At 38.8% G+C, this 18,072-nt stretch overlaps 1 protein-coding gene across 2 annotated transcripts in view; it reads right to left on the bottom strand.

The window, feature by feature from the left end:
- Window positions 1-17,726, bottom strand: part of LOC109100163 (protein kinase C epsilon type-like) — a 56,762-nt gene extending 39,036 nt beyond the window's left edge. The window contains exons 1-2 of one of the 2 annotated variants that reach the window (XM_042735524.1): window positions 16,639-17,726; window positions 3,466-3,529 (exon numbers count right to left, since the gene is read on the bottom strand). In XM_042735524.1, the coding sequence (XP_042591458.1) occupies window positions 3,466-3,529; window positions 16,639-16,986 (412 nt within the window). In that variant the 5' untranslated portion in view covers window positions 16,987-17,726. The remainder of the gene's footprint in view (window positions 1-3,465; window positions 3,530-16,638) is intronic. The other variant, XM_042735523.1, reaches the window with a different exon arrangement.
- Between the last annotated feature and the right edge of the window lie 346 nt (window positions 17,727-18,072).

Raw genomic sequence — 18,072 nt, 5'->3', positions numbered from 1 at the left:
GACGCTAGAATTAAGTGATCTCCAGCCAAGCTCATCCTCAGTTTACTGACACCTCTGCAAAGAGGCCTGTGATTAATGCAACATCCAGACAACACAACTATTATTTAGACACAAGCTTGTATGTGTGTGTTTTATTGTCTGTTGCGGCTGTATGTGGATGTGCCTTTGTGTGGGTGCAGTGTAGCTGTTTGTTGCTCCTTGCATTTGTGTGTTAACATACACATTTACAGGCCTATTATCACAGGTCATTGATGAATTAACCTAGTGTGTCAAAACACCAATAATATGTAAAATGAAAAGGAGGCATGCTTTAATAGGGTTAGTGAAACCTAAAAACATTGTTGGGTTATCATTTACTCACACTTGTGTCAATCCAAATTGGCAGGACTTACTTTTTGTTAATACTTTTCTTCATAAAAGTAAAGCTTCAAAAATGACAAAAAGCATCATAACAATAGTCGATATGAGTCATGTTTTGTACAAAGACTTCTAAAACCATACGATAACTTTGTGTTAAAAAAAGACTGCTTAAGCTGAACGGTCAACTCTTACATATACAGATACAATCTTAAAAAAGGTTTCAAAAGGGGTGTTTTGTGGTGATGCCATAAAAGAACCATTGTGGGTTCCCCAAAGAACCTTTCAGTAAACAGCTGATTACTGGTCTGACAAATCTTTTAATAATCTGATGAACCTTTTTCCAGAACCTTCTGTACAATGGAAAGGGTTCATGATGTTAAAGGTTCTTCATGGAACCAAATATGAACCATAGATAAAGAGCCTTTATTTTTAAAAGTGTATAAATTGGAAAATGTTCCGTATAGTGAATGTAGTCCTGACTTTTAAAGGGGTCATATGATGCAATTTCAAGTTTTCCTTTCTCTTTGGAGTGTTTACAAGCTCTTCGTGAAGAGACACCTAAAGTTGCAAAGACTAAAGTCTCAAACTCAAAGAGACAATCTTTATAAAAAGTTAAGCCTTGTCCATGCCCTCCTAAAATGCCTATGTCACTGTGTGGGACGATTTGCATAATGCCGCCTAAATGTTTACACAAAGAAAGAAGGAGTAACTTTTATTTTCGCTGTAGTGTTGTTGCCGCCGCCGCCATGTCATGGAGATGCTGTGTGTTTTGATGTGAAAGCGAAAATACTTTGTTTGGCCTTTCAAAAGAGGACACAACTAGAAATCCGTGGTTAAGTTGTATTTAAGACACTGTTCCAGAACAGTTCAAAATAAATATTAGTGTGTGTGGAGCGCATTTTACAGAGGACTGTTTCCTGATCCTGGGAGAGTAGCCTACAATGCCGGCTCTTCTGACTCACAGCCTGTAAGTATGTTTTCATATTTAAAGAATTTGCCACTGACTATTCAAACGTGAGTTTTGAGCAGTGTAGAGTAGCGCTGGTTGTTTGTGGTTTCAAATGCAGCCATGGTTTTATGTTTACGCAGCACGATATGCAACGCAACACGTAAAAAGACAGTATAAGTCATTATAATCAGTAATTATGTCCCCACTGGATGCAACAAATGCCTCGTTTATAATGGGTTTATTTGTTTTGTCTATTCACGCCGGGACACACTATCACAGTATGGTAAGGGGCATTAACATTTACGTCACACACTTGAGGTCTTTGGACAATCACAATGCACTGGATAACTGGCCAATCAGAGCACACCTCTCTTTTCAGAATGATAAGCTTTGAAAAAATTGACACGTTTCAGAAAGGCGGGGCATAGAGGAGCAACAATAATGTACAGTATGTGGAAATAATGTGTTTTTTTTTAACCTTAAACCACATAAAAACATTTAATTACACCAAATACACAAAATAATGTTCTTTTTTAGGAACATCATAAGACCGCGTTGCAGCATTCCATATTGTGGCTGTAGGAATGTACATCCATCTTGCAGCTACAGCAGCCAGAAAAATTATACTGGTCAAATTTTATTTCTGACTAGAAATAGAAGCCCAGAGACATTATGAATATGACTTACCTTAAAGAGACAAAATCTAACTAAATGTAAGCATCTCATTCGAAAGAACCGTCTCTTTAAAACATAGAGACAGTTGTCTGAATTTTGTCTCTATTGTCTGAATTTTAATTGAATTGTTGTTCAATGAAGATTATCTGTCATGATCATCTCCACTAATGCATCCAGTCAGTTATAACCTGAGTGGGGAATTAAACAAAGCTATTTCTGAATCAAATTCCAGCATTGCTGCTTTGAGTCTGCATCAAAGTTTACCTCAACTGAAGACAGGTATCTCCCAGCACCAGCCTCAGGTCTGTGAGTGGGCTCTCAGAACATATGCTCGACACACACCCAGGAAAGAACAGCTTCAGCCCCCGTGCACACACACACAGAAGCGTTAAAGAGTGGGATTTCCCTAATGGACACTGCTGCTTTCCACACACACACTTCCTCTCACTCACAAGTATCTTGGCGCAGGCTTTTCTAATGCACTAATGATGCATCACAAAACCAAGAGGATTTCACGAATCTATCAAACGCCCACAATCAGGACAGACAACCCAGTCCTCTGATCATTACTATTCAGTTGTCAGTGATTCACTTTTACATTTGTGTTACATTTTTATGTATTTTTTTTTTGTGACCGTTTTTCTATTTATAATTTTTCAGAGATTTAGACTGATTGAAATGGCAAATGAAAAATAACATTTGGAATCGGTGAGATTTTTATTGGTCAGACTTTATTTTAAGGTCCAATTCTCGCAATTAACAAACCATTAACTGTGACTTTTGCCTCGAATACGGTCATGCAGAATATGTACTTTATAAGTACTAATAAACAAATATGTTAATAATAGGTATGCTAATAAGCTACTAGTTTATAGTGAGAACTGGTCCCTATACTAAAGTGTTACCATTTTTTACATTTTTTTTAATGTTTTTGAGTCTCTTTTGCTCATAAGGCTGTATTTATTTGATACAGTAAAAACAGTTATATTGTGAAAAATGAATGCAATTTAAAATGTTTTCTATTTTAATATATTTTAAAATGTAATTTTCTCCTGCCATTATTCCAGTTTTCAGTGTCACGTGATCCTTCAGAAATCATTCTAATACGCTGATTTGATGCTCAAAAAGTTATATTATTTTCAATAAAAATGTTTTATTATTATCAATTTGAAAACATTTACACTACTTTGCATTTTTGTGTAAAAAGCAATATATTTTTTGTCAGATTTTTTGATGAATAGAAAGATTAAAAAGAACAGCATTTATTTGAAACAGAAATCTTTTGTGACAACATAAATGTCTTTTGAACAATTCATTGCATCCTTGCTGAATAAAAGCATTATTTCCCTTAAAAAAATCTTACTGACCCCAAGCTTTTAAATGTAAAAAATATCTAACAATTGATGTCAACCCCACCTATATCTGTCTTCGTAGCAGTTTGTTTCTTGTGTTAATTTGCTGTGGACTCCAACATGTCTCACCTTCACTGGAGGATCCTGTCAGATCGATGATGACATACACTTTGCCCTCGGGCTCCAAGTCGATCTGTAGAGAGGAAACAGAGAGAAGAAACCAATCAGAGGAGAGCATGTCAGCACAAAAGGGAGACAAAGTTGTCCAGAAGCACATTATTCACTGACTTTGTGAAGGCATTCCGAAAACATCTATATCAACATCATCTTCACTTTATCAGCTGTTGTCAGAGTTCACGATCCCAGTAATAGATTCCCTCTGTGAATCTCCCTCTACAAGGGACGGGCCCCTAACTAACTTCCTGCTCTCTGCCTCTTTTTGTTGTCTCTAAGGATGGAGGGTGGCAGAGAGTTGGCAGGGAAACTGCTTGGGTTTTATAATTCCATTTTAAACAATTTCCTGCCACAGCAGCACATCCCCGAGCGACCCACGCAGACCCCACGCGGGCCCGCCGCTTAGCCGAGATTCAACGCCCACTCGCCATCAGCTCGGCGTGAGGGAGAGGAGCCGGGAGAGGCACCAGATCCACAATGTCAGGAAACCACTGCTTAATCGTATTATGCAGAGAGAGAGCGAGAACACAGGCCCCGCGGTGCATATGTGGAGGTGGACGGAGGTGTCGAAGAGAGATATATTGAGCTGCATTCATACAGCATCTCAAAATAGGAGGCCTGTTTTATTTTTCTCTTCACATCGATCTAGATCATCAGGGACACGGCGGACCATGTGCCAGATCAGCACTCCTGGTCTTAGCCTCTTCCTGAATACAGGAATTAGGACACGAGGAACGGCACAAGCTCATCTGATGCGCTCTGCAGCAGAAACGACTTTGTTTGCCCAGATTTCAGTCACAGTTTGTGCTGTGGGAGTTGCGTTTCTGTTGCTCTTCCCCAAGTTTAACCTGCTCTCTCAGCTGGAAGGGGAAAAAACTGATTTATTCCTTCCACTCCTGATGAAATCATCAAGTTTTGCTGCACTTTTGTAAATCGAGCCTGTCACACTCTCAAAACCGCACTAAACATATCAGACCTGCGATCATCTGATGAAATTATAACCAAAAGTCGCTTTGAGATGAAAGCTGCGACTGCAGAACTGCTGATGATGTCATCTGAAATGCTAACAGGGTGATGACATGTCTGTTATTCAGCGACGAGGCACCTCCCCCCCACCCCCTCTCTTCCTGTGATGTCATGAGATTCCATTCAACAGCAGCCTCCTTGAGTGTGTTTGTCTCAGAGGTGCAACTGTCACTAAATTTAGCAGAGGAAAGAAAGGCCACTGCATGTGCGTGTGTGTGTGAATGTGCAAGGATGGAGCCGTGTGCTCCAGTCTCCCTGATGACACTCTCCAGGAAACCAGCATTATGCTTTGCTAAACAATGTTGGCGAGGCTGCTTCGCTGCTCTTGTATGTGAGTTTGTGAGCCTGTCCAGCCGTTGCCGACCCGAAAGCTCTTTTTCAAAGCTGCTGTCATCAAATGGGCTCAAGGACAGCCTGCAGACGGCAGTCTAGTTATAGTCATTAGCACACACACGCACACACACACATGCTATAATGTAAAAATAATTTTTCTTTAAAATTATTTTTGTTAGTTGCTTATTAGCATGCATATTACTAGAATATTAGCCATTTATTGGTACTAATTAAGCACATATTAATGCCTCATTCTACATGACCTTATTCTACTTCCCTAATCCTACCCAATACCTAAACTTAACAACTACCTTACTAACTATTAATAAGCAGCAAATAAGAAATTTATTGAGGGAAAAGTTGTAGTAAATAGTGAATAAGTGTTCCCTATTCTAAAGTGTTACCGGTTACACTTTATTTTAAGTTGTCCTTGTTACAGTGGAATTATATATTTAAGTACTGATTGATATTAATCATATATAATTATGCATGTAATTATGCATGATGTTTTGTCATTATAATAGTAAGTACGTGTAACATGTGTAACAAGGACACCTTAAAACAAAGTATTACCATGATTTTTAATACATTTTTCAAGAAAAACATCCAAAAATCCTTCAAATAAAACCAATTTAAAAACTGGCAAATGTTTCTAGATCTTCAAGTGTAAACCTGGCAAATGTTTCTAGATTTATGCTTAAAACATACAAACAAATTAATATTTTTGTCCTTTTTCTCCGGTACAAAAAAAAAATCTAAACAAGATTTTAAGAACAACGTGATGCAAACTTGTGTAAGATCATACAAATTTAAAGGTTAGGATCATAAAATTTAATGAGGTTTATGAATAAATAAAAAAGAGATTTGCCATTTTGATAAGAGAACAAGAGAAGAAAATGATTTTTGCTGTATCTGCAGAAATAAAGGGGTGGTAATAAGCATTAGCTGAATCCTAAAATGACAATAATGCTTTGGATTTTGTTGCCTTTATTTACATGCCCAAACAAATACAGCAAGAGAGCAATTCTCTTTTTGGCCCTCCATTACTTAAAGAAAGAGAGCCTACAGTCTTATATTGAGCCACCATATATGGCTCAAATAATGCTGCTATTCCACACCCTGTACAATGCATTACTTTAAAACCTCTTGCTAACCGTCAGTGGATAAACTGATGTAGTTAATCTGTCTGTTGCATGTGATGAGCGTGACCAGAGTTTGACCAGAGAGCACCATGATAGACTGATAAAGCCTAAATAGACTGCAGACAGATATACAGCAGCCTGTCAATCAATGCTGATCTGTCCCTTTTGAATAATGTACAGCAACACTGCTGCAGAGTGTTTGATCACATTACTTGCAAACAGGGCTGTAGCTGGGGTTTGCGGGGCCCCAGTGCAAGTTGTACCAGTGGGCCCTGTTTGAAATTGTTTAATTTGTATGTTCGTTCTATTTATTTATTTGTGCTATTTACACAATGATTAAGTTTTTTCAAGTTTGTAGGTGTCCAGGTACAGAAACCGAATAATCAAATGTAAAATAGCACTTCATAGTCTTCACTGTAAACATTATATATACAGTCAAACCAAAATTTATTCAGACACCTTCAACATTTCTCACATTATCACAGTTTATTTGCTATAGTTTAGAAAATGGTAATTAAATATGACAAGAACTCAAGAGTTAAACTGTGTCGGAACAAATTCATCTTGATAATGTCAGATAACTTTGATAGAAAGGTATGTAATGGATTACAATCAACCAAAAATTCAGACAACTGTTAGTATGACAATATTTACACAACTATCAATACTTTGTTGACTAATTTTGTTCAGTGTGTGGTGTAAAAAGGTCACATTAGTAATTAAAGTAAAAACACTTAAGCAAAACATAGTCAGGTCAAAGTGTCTAAATAATTTTTGGTCCCAATTTTTTTTAAAATAAATTTAAGTTTTGGGTATAATATGTCACATTGTATCTACATAGGCGGAAATCCCGGGGGGTCAGGGTGGACAGGACCACCCTATCTGAGGGTTGGACCACCCGGAGCAGTGGGCAGCCCTTTTTTTGCTGTGGCGCCCGGGGAGCAGTTGGGGGTTCGGTGACTTGTTCAAGGGCACCTCAGTCGTGGTATTGAAGTTGGAAGAGAGCGCTGTACATTCACTCCCCCCACCGACAATCCCTGCCGGTACAAGTCTTGAACCCGCAACCTTTCGGTTATGAGTCCGACTCTCTAACCATCAGGCCATGACTTCCCTCTTTATTCACGGATGGATGGATTGGATGAAGTGATTATTTTCTCTTAAATACAGATGATGCCAATGTATTTTCCGACGAGTCCGCTAGGTTTTTACAACAAAATCCACCCAATTGCTAGTCAAAACTAGCCCAAATTAACCACGTTTAAAAGGGGGTCCCTTGGTGTTCCAGGGGCTAAAATACACATTACTGGGGTTGCTTCAACCCGCGGACATGAAAAACACCCTGCAGCACCAGTGATAAAATAGCCCAATTCCACAGGAAAACCGCGGACTTGGCAACACTTTGACAGATACTAATAATGTCTACAATGGACACGACATCTATCGCGGTGTGACCACAACAGCTTGAAGTTGTCTAATTTGGCATGGTCTCCCTGCTGCACTAATAGTAGTAAGGCTTTCCTCTGTGTATACATATCCTTACAAGTAAAGTTTTAGTTAATTTAATTTGTGTCCCCTTCAAAAATTGCTCTTGAGAAACTTTATGTTTATTTCCCCCCCAACTGTTAGACAAAATTTACGCCCCTGTGTATTTATCGGTACAAGAGCAAAAAGAGGCAATTTCTATCTTCAAGTGATTTGAGACGTGTCTCTCTGCGTGTGCCCTATGCATGTTTAAACTGCCAATTTTATTTGTCTATTCAGGTGCAGGTGGATGCAAAGGAGAGCTTGGTTCAGTGTTGCTGTCCGTGAGACGCGGCTATCTGTGTGCACCGAACACGGTGCGCGAATACTCAGTTGAGTTTTTCCGCGTCTTGTGTTTGAATGCCTTAAACTTTTTTAAGGCTTAAAAACACGTGCAAATGATAAACTTTTGTGACGATGCACAGCAGTGTCTCGTAAACTGTCCTGAGCGTCTTTTTAGGCTGTCCTCAGCCAGTGGTTGAGATCGTTGGGAATATTAATTATATATTAATTCATAAATATATAATATTAATTTATGAATAAGAACACTGCAATATTAATTATTTTAATTTCAATAAAATATTTAGAGAGAAAGAGGTGTAAATACACATTTACATATATTAAATACATTTTTTACATTTTAATTAAATGAAATTAAGTTTTAAATGATAATACTAATAATAAATAATACTCCTAATTAATAAGAACTATATATAATATATTATACTATATCTTAATAATACAACATACATGTGAATACTTATATTTGTATATCTGCTCATATAACTGCTTATATATTTGCATATAGATTCATATTTTGCAATAAACTTAAAATATTTATATTTAGAAAAATATGTTTTAATAAATGATTTATTCCTAACCTAATTATATACTTTCAGACTTTTTTGAGTACATCATTTGCAGTGCTTCATGTGTACTTCATGGCTTCATAATTACACAGTCTCAAACTTTTACTCAAGTCACAGTAATGATCTTGAACCCTGTCAGAGCTGCTTGGTTTGGTTCATAGCCTAAAATTATTTATTGAATACTTTTAAAGAATTAAAGGGGAAAATACTAAGCTCATGAAAATCCTGGGCAGTCACTGTAGCACTCCATGCACAAAATCAATTATAACAGTAGATGCTACTGAGGTCAAACTAAAGGCATCATACGGATATCATGAGGACATAACAGGAGTGCAAAAGAGAAAAACATAGAGAGAAACCAGAGAGAGGGAGGATAAAACCCAGAGATAAGCTGTGGGACATAATCAGCTCCTCTTATGCAACACCCTGCAGCTCAACCTTGTCCACACCCACAGCTCAAGAGGCTCACTGCCTCACTGTCCCTCCCCTTAGAAAATACATATCACATATGAGAACTCTTTAATATCTCAACTGTTTCTCCAAGACAGAAATGAAATAGCATGGAGAACAAATAGAAACTTCTGCTTCACAGATTTTCAAAAAAAAAAAACCCTAGTAATCTTGTGTGTTCACCTCTAGACTTTCAGATCTCAGTACATCTCAAAACGTGCTCAGATTTGCCAAAGTCTTCAACAGACTTCAATATGAACTCAAACATTTCTCAAATTCTAGATATAGATCATTCTCTTACTGAATGTTAACAATTCTCTAACTTGTTTCTAATTTAGGAATTTTAGGAGAATCATCAACAGTATCAGAAAGCACAAACATATACATTTCCATGGGCAACCAGATGCTTTTAAAGTTGGAAATTCCAAAACAACAAATATAATGATTAAGGTTACAACAAAAGTATTTGGACGGTTTCTACAACTTATTTGGGACGTATGTGGAACATGTTGAATAGTTTATGTGATGAACTACACCTGTGGTTACTCTGCAAGGACACTTGTGAGAACTTGAGGAGAACTGACTTCATACATCCTCTAAAAATCACCTCAGGACTAGTTTCACGCATGCGCATATGACATTGTGGTGTGTATGCGGTAAGGCTATTGAGTACAACACAAGGAAAACAAACTCTTGCTCTGGTTACTGTCCTCCAGTGCCTGAACGTGCACCCCTCATTGGCCCTAAAAGTCTCTTGCTCGCCCTCTCTCTGTTCTAATTACCGCTGTGCAAACAGATACCCGCGAGCCACAGAAAACACATGCCGCTCACGCTCTCCCGAACACGCATCTCCATGGAAAAATGCTTAGTGCTGCTCAGCGGAAACAAACTGAGGTTTTTGAAACAACACGTTTCAGAAAAAAAGCGTACAAATTTTGTCATCATGTAAAGGAATAGTTCACCCAAAAATTTACATTTTGTCATCAACTATGGCCCATTCATGCCAAAAACGGCAACTGTAAAGATAACTGTAATGATAACTATATTAGCGTCCAGACCAATGCACAATAACATTCTGTTTATTATTAGTGTGTGTTGCCATCATGTCTCTGTGGCTTTAAATTCTGAACCATTAAAAACACCAAATATCCCTAAATGCTTTCAACATTCATAACATTCAAAAAATAGAAAAAATAATTCTCCAAACATTATCGTTACAGTTGTGCTGTGGACTTTCTTATTCTTATAGAATTAGAAGAATGATTATTAAAACTTTACAGTTTATCATTGTAGTTACTGTCCTTTAGTGTGAACAGGCCTTTACTAACCCTCATTTTGTTTCAATTCCATGTGACTTTGTTCAGCAGAACAAAAAAAAAAAATGTTTTGTCCATTCAAAGTAAGAAACTGGTAAGTCATTAACTTTTATATGGGAAATTTTTTTCAGAATATCTTCTTGTTGTGTTTCACAGAAAACATAGTCATTCAGGTTTGGAATTACATGAGGGTGAAGTAAATGATGGCAGAATTTAAATTTCTTGGTAAACTATCCCTTTAATATAACATGAAGTTGAATTTGTTATATGATGCACTGGGAAGACAGCTCATGCTAGATTTCCACCTTGTACATTCAGCACTAACGTTATACGTGGAGGTGGTTGCGATTTATGGATCCTTGTCTCAGGACTAAATATAAAAAGTGATGCATCAATCCCAGACTGTACAAAAAAGGCGGCCTGTTTCTTTAAAAATGAAAAATGAAAGGAGTGAAACTGTGTTCAAGTAGTTCGTTACATTTAGCCGTTAGTCCTATTAGGACTGTTGATTTAACTAAAGATAGGGAACTGAGACTTCTCTTTAGGGATGCGTGAAGAGAAAGAAATACTGCAACTGAAGACCGTCCCTCCTGCACTTGGGAAATCAAAGGTAGGTCCAGGAAGTTTTAACACATGTGCCACTGATATCTAAATTAATCTAAAGCTATGATTAAACATTGAGGAACACTTTCTCTTCCCTCCTACTCCTCAATTTCACCCTCTCCTCCTTTATACTCTCCTCATCCGTTTCTTACTCTCTCTCTAAGACAGTTTGAGCTCAGCAACGTTCCTCCTACGTCCATCTGTCAACAGCAGAGTCTCAGCATGGCAGCGGGGCGGCATGCACGGCTCCCATTCACACTCAAAATCACACACAAACGTGGCCATACGAGCACATTTAGCTCCGTGAACGGACAGGCTCTGAGTGAAACCTTCAGAGCTCCATGAATTACTAATAAGACACCTCACCAGGGCTAATTGTGCATAATTCATGATACAGACTAATAATGGGAGCCTTTGAAGGTCTGATTGGAATTCAGTTTGAATAAATACTAGGTCCTGAGAGGGCTTCATGGCTTTAATTTAGTAAATAGCGTAAAAAGAGACCAGACAAAACGAAAACAGCCGTCTGGAGATAAAACGCTCATGTAACTGTGGGCACAGGAACAGACTATTCTTTGTGTCTCAAACATCATGAGGTGTGAATTACTTTGATTTAATCTCGGCATAAAATGAGTGCACACACACGTGTGAACACACAGAGTGTGAATAGGGTGCTGAGAGGATTCAAGTCTGCTGCCGGCTCCTGCAGAGAAGATGACTGCAGATATGATGATGGGAAATTCTGCCCCCACTGTGGGCCATATGAGCATTTCTTCAGGAGAAGAATTCATGAATCTGCACACATTCAAACCCCCAACCCCATCCATACCACCCTTGCTCGCCTTCCCTACCTTCACTAGATGCAGCTTTTACACAATCAGAGATCCCCTTTCCAGACTCTCAGCCAACCCAGGGATACTAAAAAGTGAGATTTTCTCAGTAGAAATGTATAATATGTTTCATTAGTAACATTAACAAGCATAATTTGCTGTTACAAGGCCTAAAATTGGTTAGAAAAACATTTTTAAATGTATATTATGTCTAAGAATTTTATATGATTTTTAAATATTTTTTGAAACAAGCTTCTTATGCTCAGCAAGGATGAATTTATTTGATCAAAAGTACAGAAAACAGTAATACTGTGAAATATTATAGCGGTTTAAAATAACTTTTCTATTTTAATATATTTTGAAATTGAACCATGTCCTTCAGTGAAAAAAAGGTTTAAACGAACAGCATTTATTTGAAACAGAAATCTTGTAACATAATATTAAATGTATTTACAGTCACTTTTGGTCAACTGAATGCGTCCTTGCTGAATAAAAGTATTCATTTATTTCATAAAAAATAAATTAATACTGTTGACTTTTGAACGGCATTGAAGGACCTTAAATGATGATGGCCAAAAAGTCAAACCACACAATCTATGCCAACATTGGAACCCAGAAAAAAAGGCTTCAAAGTTTTCAAATAATATGAAATCAATCACATTCATGTTTTCCATCACTTATTGTCGTACTATATGAACATGCCCTTGAATCCACAACAACAATTCAGTTAAAAACCCATTAGCACTAGCTATAAAGAGAAGATATTCACATATGTGGTGTATTATGCGGTGGAGGTGAGAGTACAAGTGTGTGTGAGTGTGTGTAACTGGGTCATGTAGATAGCGGTACAGATCAGGCATATTTGCCAGAGTATCTCATGTCACCTGTATTGTTCCCTTTCACTGTAAGCATGCTCAATGTGCCTCAGGCGAGAGCTCAACGCAGCATGTGAAAACTAGACAACCGGCGGTCACATACACAAATCTGCAAAGCACAAACACACAAACCAAACTACACAAGATGAACAAATGAGGACAGACACAATTAAACACAAATTTCACCAGTCTCTCATTGAGTCATTTCATGACATTAAGTAGTGCTACTGAATGAACTGATCCTGCTTACCCACAATTCACCCTTCCCCCACAAAACCCGAGATTTGAGAAGTGATGAAAAACACTATGATCTGATGTGCGACAAACACCGGGTCAAAGGCATGAAGATAAGTTTTTTGTCTGTACAAGTCGACATCTCGCCACCTACGCCTAGAAGCACAGATACGGGATTCCTAAGAAATCCCTGATGGGTAAAGAACTCAATCAACACCCAGCTCTGATGCGCTTTGGTTTGGCAAGAGGGTGAAATGTGTTCCTGTGGCAATGGTATGCCAAAGAGAGGGAGGCACTGGGGTTTCAGCCACAGCCTGGCCTATTTGCGCTAATGGCCAGGGAGAAGTGAGGGCAGATGATGTCAATGTCCAGTAACCAGGAAGTACTGTATAGCTAACACCTATTTTTAAAAGGAGACAATTGAAAAGAGAGCTGCTGGGCATAAACCTGTAAAATACTAAGTGCAATCGATAACTGTAATGTAAGCTGTAATGCAGTAGAAAGACATTGAGGAAACTGCAAACCTTTAAAGCTCATTATCTGCAGCTAAACAACACTCCTAGTGAAACGTGTTTTAAGCATTTGGAGCTGGTTTGTAATGGACTGGATGTAATGTCAGGACCATAAATATCTGTGAATTTAACAAGGAGAGTTCAGACAACAAAATGGAAGGGAAGGAAACCCAGTAGAGAGAAGGTGAAGGAAGCAGAGGAACAGCAGGAGGAGGACAATACGAGGAAGGAGAATGAATGAACCCAAAAAAGACGAGGGCGAGTGGCCACAAGATCAGCAGAAGTTCTCCCTGCCACTTGTGGCGCCCTCTTTCTCTGACTCTTTACAGATGACCCCCCTCAGTAAAAGGCTGGTAACTGAAGCCAGAGATATCCCTATAGATAAGGACCACTTTCCCTGGTGATAAAGGGATTGTTACTAACTTGAGCTAAGGGTGTCGTGGATGATCTGTGCTGGATCAGACATTCCATAAAGAGGCTGATGGAAGGCTTGTAAATTATTCAGTCCATTCCTGCCTCACACAAAAAAGGCGGGTGGCTGTGTCTCAGTAGTGTCTGAGAACCAGCCAAAAGACCAGGCTCCAATTACCTCTTCCGCTAAATGCTACACAGACAACTAACATAACGTTCAAACCCAACTAACCATTGGCTTAGCATAAGGAGAAGATGCGAGTGCCCAAAAGTGGTGCAATTTCTGAAAACTTTGTTGCATTGGACCACAACATGCGGTTGGGGAACGATTACACGCCAGAAACCCAACAGAGAAGTGGTAAAGCAACAAACATGACACAACAGCGTCTTCTCTAGGGTCTGAGGTCCTGGTTGGTTACTTTTTCCACCAAACAGTTTTGTAACACTGCTGTTACTGTTTCTCTGTGGTTCTGTTTGTGTTTGTTGAAGTAGAGGAAGCTTTCTAAATTAATAAGCATGCTTTCCTTGTTCCTAGCAGAATAAAGCTCCACCTGTGTGGATAACAGTGGGAGTGAAGGTACGGATGAAGCTCATTGGATGTGTATCCACTCCGTGAAAGTGCGTGGGTTTCTTGGGAGACATCTGGCTCCAGCTTTTGCTGCTCAAATGATGTGCCAAGAAACAATTGTCTTCCTAAACATTTGCCTCTTTTGGTTTCTTTTTCAGATACAATGTACCTCTATGCATTCATTTGAGATGACACTAAAAACATTTTACTAAAAATCTGACATCCTAAGGCTCATTATACCAGTTGTCTATTCTAATTACACCATCTATTCTAATAGAAACAATAATGCGCCAACAAATTAAATATCACATTACAAGCTGGTTTGTGCAAAATTCAGAATTAAATAACTGACATCCTTTTAATTCATAAATTGGAATTAGAATTGAATTGATTTCCTACAGGAAGTTAAACTGGAATGACAATTCAAAGAATTATCTATTTATATGCATTATCTGTTTATATATCATTCTGTCTATCTGCAAAGTCTAAAAAACATTCAAATTGAATGGACTTCAAAGCTATTTTATTTTTTAAATTTCAAAAAAATATTACCAAGAGCTGGTTTAAGAAAAAATAGCTTTTCTAATTGAAAATTAAACTTAGATTAACTTCTTTGCTTTTAAGTTCACACCCCCATTCAAATTCTGAAATTGAATTGGAGTTTTAAACATTCTCAATGCACACAACCATCATTACCAGACACCTTCACCCTCTATCTATGGTCATCAATTCTGAAAAGCAAACTCTTGCTTTTATTAATTTGTGTAACGAGACATGGCTGATGAAGATTGTACTTCTGTGCCTCTCTGTGAAATTAGGCATACCAGAGCTACCATGTCCACGTCCGTTGTTATCAAGCGTGTCTGTGGCTATGAAGTCTGACAAAATGTTCAGCTCCAATTAAGCATTGGCCATGATTAACAATGGCAGAAACTGCCCTTTTTGTTGAGCCGTATAAAGCACTTGTGCATTTGAATGATAAAGTCAGCATGTGGAGACTAGCAATATTTGCTTAAGCAATAAATTTAGCATACACCTGGGATGATTTAACAATTTTTAACTTGGCAAATGTTTTCCTTTAGCACACAGGTGGAATAGAAGAGCTGGCGGAGACAGAGGACTTAGGATGTGTTATGATTAGGCAGGTCGTCAAAGCCGTTATGAGGGAATGCAGAGATTAAATTGATTTCCTTCTGACTCTCTTGCCTAAAACACATTTACAGCGCGAGTTGCCAGTGACAGGAAGTGGAAGATTGACCAATGCAGTGACATAATCGATATATGCTGACCTTTCCCTGGGTGTCTAACGACCAAACATACAAAGCACTCCCAACTGCAGCCTCTCAACTGAAGATTATATAACAGACCAACTCATAATTCCAGGCATGATTAGAATGCTAAGTGAATCTCTGGCTATTTTTCCATGACATTGAAACATAACACAGCAGGATCAAAACAGTCCATTTTGAGACTATTGTAGGAATAATAACAAGTTTGTATGCCTGTTATATGCCCAATAAAATGCAATGTAAGCATGCAATTGCTTACAATATTACAATTTATAATTTATTTTTATTTAAAAAGATACAATAAGCAACATTCTCAAAAGAGAAACAAAATGGTCAGCAAAATATTAAAACTAATGGAAGCCAGTGAATTAAGCATCACTTGTCCTTTTTGAGTAAAAGGGCCTATTTCTTCTGAGTGGACAAAATCCAAAATAAGGTGAATGGCAAGGTGAAACACCCAGTTTCATATGGCTGTGCTGTTCTACACTATAATTATTGTAAAGATGGCTAGATGTATGACAGCTTTTAACTTAGACATCTAACAAACTATGTGTCAAACTCATGTTACAGCTTGCATAATTAAGCATTGATTATTTCCTTCTCTGTCACGGGAGCACTGCATCTCATGAAGGCAATTTGCAAAATAGCTTGACTTGACGGAAATGGTAAATGTAGTTCTGGATTCAATAGCAGCAGAACATGTTTTGTGGAGGAATGGGAAAACCCCGAGAGCGTGAGAACCCATGAGGAAGGCTGGGAAACAAGAGGCTTTGCTGGGGAGAAGCCGAAACTGACCAGCCCCCGTGCAATTATGGCCTAGACAACAGATCAGTGGTCTTCAATTTTGCAAGACTAAATTTTGGATGTTTCCACACAAACTTAAGGTCTTAAATCAGCTATATGAGCTGATTATATAAATCAAGAGTGATAAATACAGGTAGACATCCATAATATTATAATGCTGGACTACTTCAGGACCAGAACTGATAACCACTGCACTAGATTACACCAGTGTTTCTCAGTTCTGTCTCAGTAGAAGTGCTCCATAACCTTGAATGTGAGAGAATGGTAAGACACCCACTGTTGAGGGGCCTCCAGGGGCCAGATTGATGTGATTAAACAATGCCAATAAACTGTGAATGAACATACCCAATCTTCAAAGTGCCCTCTGCCATTCTGCAGCAGGTCCTCAAACTGTATAGTGCAGTTGGCCACAAAGTCATCATAGCCAATGGGCGCGTCGTGAAAGACAGACAGTTCGATTTTCTTCCCATCATAAACCTCTGTTACGAACTCATCGTTCCAAGTTGGACTATTCGTCTTCTGCTTGGTAGAAGTTTGGCCCACACGGGAATCGTCCACGTTCAGGGCGATATACGTGTCCAAGAGGAAGGTCTGGGTCTTTGGTCCCACGGCATGCCGGAGTGACCATGCGGTGGGTTTCAGGTCCAAAGCTTCGCAAACCTTGATCTTCAACTCTCCATTAAAAACCACCATGATGATGCTCAAGTGAGATCCAACTGGCTTCTTTGCAATAACAGACGGACTCAAAAGCAGGTTTTGATTCAGGGGGTCGCTATACCCGTGGATGTCATCACGTCATCAGTGTACATGCACGTATGGATGCTGTGATGATTTAATCCCCCAAACCACTAGTCAGATCAACCTGATTCTCTCATTTGAGCGGAACAATCATGCATAAACGCGATATTCAAAACCAGAGGCTCCTGTTTTTGTTTACGATCCGTATTTCCTCGTAATGGGAAGCATAAGTAAACAAGCGAATTCCCTACGTATGGAATAGCGCTTAGTAGAGGTGCGAGTCCAAGAGGCAAAATATCGGCAATAACACAGAGTAAAATATCCCAAATGTGATGGTCTTCAGCGGGGCTTGTCTTGTATTATTCGTTTTCCAATAGGCGTTGATTGGGAGAGGCGTTTGGGATTCCTCCTTCTCCCAGTGTGCTGACGAACCGCTCGGAGACTATTGCCATCCACTCGCCGAGATAGTCAGCTGCTTCGCTTCTTTGTTGATTTGAGAAGGCGAAAGCATTTGAGCTACACGCTCACGTTAGTACTTTACGCTACAGCCTTCCTCCCTGTTCGCTCTCTCTCTCTCACTCTCTCTCTCTATCACTCACTCACTCTCTCCCTCCCTGAGCTCGAGCGCCAGGAAATGCGCAAAACACGTCAGATGATTCAAGCCGCGCCGCGTCCACTCTGCACCGGATGGGGAGCGTGTGTGTACAGACGGAGGAGCAGCAGCGTGGGGAAACAGAGGGAGGCACCCGAGGGCTGGATTACAAGAGTTTGTTGGATCCAAATAATGTCTACAAGGTGTCTGTAAAAGGAAGGGTTAATGGTAGTGTAAACAAAAGTAATTTAATTCTATTTTAGACTCTATTTTGGAAATTCTACAAAAATGTTTTTTCCTTGGATGTAATTTTCTTACTGCATAACTATAATTACAATTTGATAAGGGCCCATACTGGCTGTTTCAGTCACAATAGAGTTTAATTTGTTAAATCATGTAACAGCTAAAATGCAAATGTAACATGGGCGTTGTTCTATTGCTGCGAGCAG

This window comes from Cyprinus carpio, chromosome B12, assembly GCF_018340385.1.
Source record: "Cyprinus carpio isolate SPL01 chromosome B12, ASM1834038v1, whole genome shotgun sequence".
NCBI lineage: Eukaryota > Metazoa > Chordata > Actinopteri > Cypriniformes > Cyprinidae > Cyprinus > Cyprinus carpio.
The sequence above is the reverse complement of the archived record's forward strand: the minus strand, read 5'-3'. Positions and strand labels throughout refer to the sequence as shown.